The sequence below is a fragment of the Electrophorus electricus genome, chromosome 25 (assembly GCF_013358815.1).
Source record: "Electrophorus electricus isolate fEleEle1 chromosome 25, fEleEle1.pri, whole genome shotgun sequence".
NCBI classification, from domain to species: domain Eukaryota; kingdom Metazoa; phylum Chordata; class Actinopteri; order Gymnotiformes; family Gymnotidae; genus Electrophorus; species Electrophorus electricus.
Genome location: NC_049559.1, coordinates 702289 through 710000, shown reverse-complemented (window position 1 = coordinate 710000; position 7712 = coordinate 702289). Strand labels below are relative to the sequence as shown.

Below are 7712 nucleotides of genomic sequence, written 5' to 3'. Positions count from 1 at the left end.
TGTGACTTTCGATATGGTTGTTTAACAAATGAGAAGCTACTCACTGCGTCAGTCACTGTTAAATAACTTGTTGCCAGCTGAAACAATCAGCCATGCAGTAATTATGCAATGGGAGGCTCTTACCTACTTGCTTAGTCAAATCCAGGTGGTGACCCTTTTTTTTGGCCAGGCAGTATATATATGGATGTATGTTTGTGTGTGTTTGTGTGCGCACAGCATTTATCTATTTTATCCAAAACACCTCACAATTCTCTCTGAATACAACTTGAACAATTGAGGGTTAAGGGTCTTGCTCAGGGGCCCAACAGTGGCAACCTGGCAGTGGTGGGACTTGAACCAGCAACCTTCTGATTACTAGTTGAGTATCTTTACCTCTGAGACACCACTGCACCCACTGAATGAGTGTGTGTTAGGGATAGTGTTGTGCCTGTTGTAGGATTAAAACTAAGTTACCGTTCACCGTCGTTCTTGCATTGTATGTTCCGAAAAAAGTCCCATCTGTGTTTGGCGTATAACACTCGTAGGTCCCCGCATCATTTGCATGCAGGGATGAAATGTGGAGAACAACGGAGGAGCCAGACAGCCTCTCGATCATGATGTCTTTGTTGCGCACTCTCCCGGAGAACATGGCATAAGCATAGTTCTGGTCAGCGGTGTGAATTATCTGGATTTCCAGCTCTGGGGCCTCAGGTTTAAACAAGGAGAAGGCAAACTCCTGCCAGGCGGATCCCTTAAAGCCACTGACACTACAGGAGAGGGACATGGGAAAACCCTTCACACGGTAGAGCGGACCCACCGGCATCTCCACCAGGCGCTGAGCGCGGCACAAATCTGGAGGGAGAAGGTGAGCTTATCATTTAGTGAAACAAAACGCACCTCAAACTTTGAGATGAAAATGTTACAGATTACTACACTGACGTAACTCATTATTAATAATTCTTAGTAGGTTATGTCAAATTGACTTCTAGATGATAAATGGATGGTAAACAAATTGCACTAATGATTTGAATTGAAATGCAGCTGAACTACAACAATGCATTAAAGGTTTTTAATCATTTAAGAAAGTTAAAAGGCCTTTCTTAAACACTTTAATTAGCTTTGGTAAACTGAATGTAAACTACCATGAGGTACAAATGTTGAAATGTTAACAACTGCATTATATGCTGATGTAACCTCTGAAAGGTCTTTCTCACGGTCACGTAGTCGTGTGGGAAGCAGTTAGAGACGTGAGATTGGGTTGGTGTGATCTCACCTGTGCACAGGAGACATCCGAGGAACCCTAGCAGAACCTGCTGCCACGGCCAGAGGAGAAGGCCACGCATCCTGAACCCCATCACCCTGCCAGATCACTGCTGCGGAACGTCTAGCGAGTTAAAAGGAGTAGCACAGTCTAGCACCAGCACTGATGGGAGGAAATGAAAGCATGTGGGTTTCCTGTTCTCACTGCGTGCCCTTATCATGCCTGTTGACAGATGCAGCTTGTTGGGGTTTTTTTTTATCAGATAAGGGAAAATAAAAATTTGAAATAAATAGGAGCTTTTACTTGACGAGCTGCCCAGCCGCACACAGCTCAACCTGCTCCAGGACCCACTACTCTAGACGACACAGTGTGAGGATTCCACCTCAGACATTTTCACACTGTAGGTTTATCGCCTGCGTCCCATTTTCTAGCACACAACAGCCGGATTGTTGGCATGCTACAACTCTTAACCTTAAACAAAAGGTCGCTTGTCTCGTGCTTCTTTAAAGTTGGTGAAATGGAGGCTTGCGCGAGTGCTGATGCCCATTTTGTTGAATGGGAAGATTCATTATAAATATCAGAATAGGTGCAAAATTATTAAGGAACTTCCAGTAGAATTCAGGAACCCAGCCCACCAGGGACATTTTCCCGAGCTTGCTTTGAGCCAGATATAGTCATTTGTGCTTCTAATTTCTCAGTCGAATCAAGGTCCACTCTTGGCAAATTGGAAATTGTCATTGAATTTAACGAGAATCTTGGACTCCTTCTTTTCTAGCACACAACAGCCGGATTGTTGGCATGCTACAACTCTTAACTGAGAGTGTGTTTTCTGCTGAAACAGTATAAAATGTAGTCTGGCAGCGAGAGCTCCGTGCTAAACTTCTTTATGCTATGATCAGGTGTGTGATGTTGGAACTGAACTGGCCAGCGCTTCCCCAGACGCAGAGTCTGTCACCCTGGTAGCGAGAACATCACATACCATTGCAGGAACTAACAGCTAACATCGCCATCTAGTGGACAGAGATGTTGCTTTTCCACATGGCTTGAAAACGCTGTGTTCAGTCCAGTGATGTATTGAATACACGGGAGAGAAACGGTTGTTTTCCCTGAAGAGGAAACGTAAAGAGGCTTGAATGGTCCAGTATGTAGCTGCGATTGAGGAAGTTGTCAACTTTGCCACATTTGCTTATCAGTTAGAAGTTGTGTGTCCATGTGCGTCACCCCCGTCTGTTACTACAGTGATTAAAGCTACGGTAAGGAACTCCGTATGAAAGCGGGCCCAATGTGCTGAGAAGATATTTTGATTCTGCTACTAAACGCTGACCCAGTCCTATACTCAGCGCAAAAACCAAAACCACACTGCTCGTGGACAGTTGCACGGAAATAAGCACTGGAAAATATGCGCTGCAAAGAAAAAACGGAACAAAATGAAACTCGTTCTTAATAATCGGCCTCGCAGTCAAGAATATATATGTAAAACGTGTAAAAACGCTTACCTCAGAATGTCCCAAGGTGCACACTAGCCCTTCATCTATCAACACGCCATCATTCTCTTATCTTTCCATAATGGTCTTTGTGTTTTTTATTCTTGTTTTCAAAATAGACACCATATTCTCCCATTCTTCACAACATGCAACTTATAAAACAGCTCCTAAGCTTAGTGCTAAAGTAAGTTGATGTTTCCTGGTTAAATATTTTGAGTCTCAGATCTCAACTGTGTTCAAGTTTGTCTGTCTTAATCGAGCCATCTCCCTCCCTTATGTTCGACTTCCTCTTTCTCGTCCCACTGTTCTCATTGAAATTGAATGTATGTCTCAGAAATGTAAATAAAAATATCAGTATTCCTTTCTCACAAACTCAGTGTTATTTATATTCTACGACAACCATCCAAACAGCCACACACACAATAATAAAAAGATCTAATACACCCGTCCGTGCTTGAATTTCTGGAGTGGAAATGTGACACAGCTCGCGCTTTAAATGTGAAGGCGCGTGCACGCGTGACGTTATTGCAGGCTCATAAAAGAATGCAAAACTACATTTTTGCTCATTTCGACCTTATTTTCGCCTTTACTGTTATTAAACAAAACAAAGGGTTGCACTCGATTTAAATTTTAACATCGACAACAATTTCACTGTAAAAAAAACAAAAAAACAAAAACAAACAAAAAAAACACATGGAAGGATGCAAAGGTTTGGGGTTTGTTTGGAAATTACGAGCGTTTGAAAAATTCCGATTGTACTAATGTAAACGGTTTAACATGCCAAGTACATACAAACTCGCTTTGGTATGACACCTTCAGCCGTTGTTCCGTTTCAAATACCAAAGACACGTGTAACGCGCACATAACCAGTCCATCATGGCTATCTGCATGTTTGACACGACGGTGCAGTAAACCAAGGCCTTGCTGCTGAGCGGGGCAGCTCATACATCAACATTTTAAGATCGCTCAGCATTCACAAGACAGTTACAGTCTCAGCGCCACAGAAGACAAGCGTCCTACACATGAAAAAAGGGCTTTTCTTCCAGACATTAGAAGAGTTTACATAAAAAGACAACCAAAACGACTGGAACCATCTCAAGCATATAAATCCACTGAAAAAGTTTTGATTTATTTTTATTGATGTTCTTATTCTACTGACATCTCCTTATAATGGTAATGCTGGTCACGGGGACCTGCAGTGTGTGAACCAGGAGATGGCCGTTAACCGCGCTGTAACACACACACACACACACACGTTCCGGTCCGGCGTGCTCGTGCACCGTAGATCCCGTAGATAAGGGCTTAAGTACGAGGCGCCGCGAGGACTTTCGCACAGTCACCAACACGTTTCCCGTCCGTGCAGTACATGTGAGTGTGTCTTACTAACGCAGAGTAAGGCAATGCATTCACCGCCACGCCAGGTAAAACGCACACCTGAGCACGAGGAGAGCTGGGAGCCAACCAGGCGCGTGGGAACCAGCAGGTGACTCACTCGCGCGTACCAGAGCTGCTCAAAGCTGGACCTCGAACGCGAAACCGGTTCTGCGATCCCTTGTGATCCCGCACCCCTCGTGACTCACGTACCCGGTTGGCAACTTTGTCGTCACACCTGGATATAGGGAGGGCGGCGCGCGTGCAGGCCCTGGACCCTGTGAGTCATACGGGCTGCGGTCGGCACGCGCCGCCACGAACGTGGTGTGTGTTTAATTATTGTTTTTTTTCCCCTCAGATTTCTTCATTGTATTTTTAATTCTCGTCGTTTACAAAATGATAAATGATTTATTTACAAGCGATTGCAATGTAAGCTCACAAATATAACAGTAAAGAACATAAGACATGCATCCTCTGTATGTTTCTACAGCGATTAATTTTTGTTTGTTTCTGACTATGAGAAAAGGCGTTATATAAATGTAAGCAACAAGCTCTCAACAAAACAGTAACCTACAATACAGTCGAGCGGTACCTGATGCTCCCCAGATTAAAGGTCTTCCACAGTGAACGTTGTCTCCAGCCCACTGAAAGCGAGAAGGTGAGGCAGGAGACCGTAGCAAAATCAAGTCTGTAGCCAAAAGTGCAGTAATGGCTATAAAATCCGCTTTACATGAATTACAGTGGAGTGGTACTAAAAAGTGCAGAGATACAGGTGGTTCCCGAGAAGTCTGAGATGTAATAAAGATGTCTACCCCATAATCATGCAAAGACAGTCAAGACAAAAATGTGTGTGTGTGTGTGTGTGGAAGGAGCTTGGTGACACCTGTAAGAAAGTAAAAACACCACCATGGAGTCTAGATAGTCAGACTCTAGTCATAAAGACAGTGTCTGATTTTACATTGGCTCAGCCTGCATCTCGCACAAGCAGACAAAGAATGAACACGACAGAGGAGACCTGTCTGGAAATGTAGTCAAGAGAGGGCCAAAATTTGACTTCAACAAATTATCCAATTTGATTTGAATATCAAGATATGTGAAGCTATGAAAAGCTAAACGTTATGTAGGGGATACGTACAAGTTGCAGCACTTAAAGAGAATAGATCACATTTGTCCAAGTTAAGTTTGCATCCTGAAATTTGACAGGACGAGGAAAGAGCAGCACACATTGCTACTACAGACACAGACAGGTTGGATATTTACAGATCCGGGTCATGTGCATACAGGAGAATTTGATACTCAGGATAACTCTTAGTTATACCCGTTATCCAAGAACTCAAAGTGCAACAGCTAAAGTTACAGCCATGTTACACAAACGGATGCACAGAGAACAGAGAACCGTTCTGGAGAAGTGTGGTGGTTCTGACGCAGTTGTAGCTATTAAAGCAGCTTCAGCCAGCTGATAAAATTCTTGCCAAAACCAAACCTCAAAGTATAAAGAAGATATTCTCATTCGACCAAGTCAAAGGCCTTTTACTGTGTCCAGTGAAATTCTAGCCTCTGGGTGGAAGGATTATACGCTACACCGAAGGTGTCTAATCTTAAAAAGAGGGTCCGTTTTGGATAACCCATATAGTCTGCAGCGACAGTAGACAGGAGGACTCACTGCTGATAACCTTAAACAAAAGGTCGCTTGTCTCGTGCTTCTTTAAAGTTGGTGAAATGGAGGCTTGCGCGAGTGCTGATGCCCATTTTGTTGAATGGGAAGATTCATTATAAATATCAGAATAGGTGCAAAATTATTAAGGAACTTCCAGTAGAATTCAGGAACCCAGCCCACCAGGGACATTTTCCCGAGCTTGCTTTGAGCCAGATATAGTCATTTGTGCTTCTAATTTCTCAGTCGAATCAAGGTCCACTCTTGGCAAATTGGAAATTGTCATTGAATTTAACGAGAATCTTGGACTCCTTCCTCGACGAGTACCAGTCAGTCAGGACTGAAATATGAAGTGAAGTCACTCGGACACCACTCGTTTGACTCCTGAAGCCAAGGGTACAAAATCACACCATCTGCAAAGAAACAAAATGAAGTCGACGACTTCCTCTCTCCTAGAGTCCCAGTGGCGTATCTGAACTCGCCCGCATCCTCAACAGAGTCCCAGTGGTGTGTTAGGCAGAGGCCACACTTTCCTGACCTGTAGGCAGACCTAAAAAACAGACAGCTGCTCCACAGCAATGTGCTAGTGACTAGAACTTTCCTACACAAGCTCCACACATTCAGCTTCTCTCTAAAACCATCTTGGTGTGGTTTTGCTGCTGTATGATTTACCAAGAACCTAAAATAATACTTGAATATTATTTAACTTTTCCATTGCAACTCATCAGGTCATCAGAACATGAAATAAAAGACCCTCGTTAGTAAGTTTACAGTAGGCCTGAAATACCGAGGAAAACAGTTACGGACACTGGGAAGTCCTGAAATGCAGAGGAAAACAGACTTACAAATAACTCAAAAAGAAGAGACAGACTGTTAATAGCCATTTTATAGGTAGCAACAATGTCGTTACTATTAGGGGAATGTGTGAAAAACTCAATGTCCAACAATGTAGCTCTCCTTTCTAAAAATGAATAGTCACCAACTCAGTTTTCGGAGACGTCAGACACAAAAGGGACATCAGACCTGCTGAATGTCATGAACTTTGATGGTTGTTTCACTTTTACTTTCGTCAGTCACAGATCAGCCCTGGAGGTGACACACAGACAGGACACAGACAGACACTCCACCCAGCTAGCATTGTTACTCGCGGACGTCAAACTCGGAGAGTTGTTCACCTGACTGCTGTTCTCACAGTTGGCTCGTGGTGCATGTATCCCTCTTCATCACAGGACAGCTCTTTTTGAGCCGCGCTCATCCAAGGTGTAGAAACTGACGCATGCTCCGACATGAGGGAGGCAGGCCCTGCACCACAGGACCGCCCAGCTGCCATAAGAAAACAAAACTTAAAAGAAAATGTATAAAATCTAAGAGAGAACTGGATTCTGTTATGGGTCACTGTGGTTTTTTTTGTCATACGAGTTTTGTTTGTTGCCATAACTGGTACAACGTTCACTGTCTTGTGGGAAAATATTGAAAATCCACTCACTTCCATTCTGGTTGGGAAATCTACAAACGACGACACACCCCATGTTACCAATCCCAGAACAAGATGCCTAGCAACGGTAACTACAACAAACACCACTAGCTCACTGTGCTAACAACTTCCTGTTTAAAAAACAAACCCCCCAACAAAACTTCCAAAATTACAAACCAAGAAGAAGTGTCGCATAAGAAAGCCTTTATCGAGTTGTCATGAAAAGTAATTATATTATCTTCTTTGCTAAACATAAAAGTTTTGAGGAGATTTACAGACAAATCAGGTAGCCCTTTTCAGAAGGGACTGGGGTTGGGAGTAATGTCATATTTCACACGAGCCATTCTGGCCTTCAATTCCATCCGATCGCCCTCGAATGAGAAACAAATCGCCTGCCGCTGTCCATCTACGACGGTTTGGACATTTTTAATTTCTCATTTTTGAAAACAAAATCATCTTATAAAAGTGACATATTGATACCAAATCTGA

General features: G+C 43.3%; 1 protein-coding gene across 2 annotated transcripts in view; it reads right to left on the bottom strand.

Moving 5' to 3' along the window:
• The window catches only part of LOC113588140 (immunoglobulin superfamily member 3), a 14401-nt gene extending 10007 nt beyond the window's left edge, over nt 1-4394 (bottom strand). For both annotated transcript variants that reach the window (XM_035522761.1, XM_035522762.1), the window contains exons 1-2: nt 1253-4394; nt 454-831 (exon numbers count right to left, since the gene is read on the bottom strand). In XM_035522761.1, the coding sequence (XP_035378654.1) occupies nt 454-831; nt 1253-1334 (460 nt within the window). In that variant the 5' untranslated portion in view covers nt 1335-4394. The remainder of the gene's footprint in view (nt 1-453; nt 832-1252) is intronic.
• Between the last annotated feature and the right edge of the window lie 3318 nt (nt 4395-7712).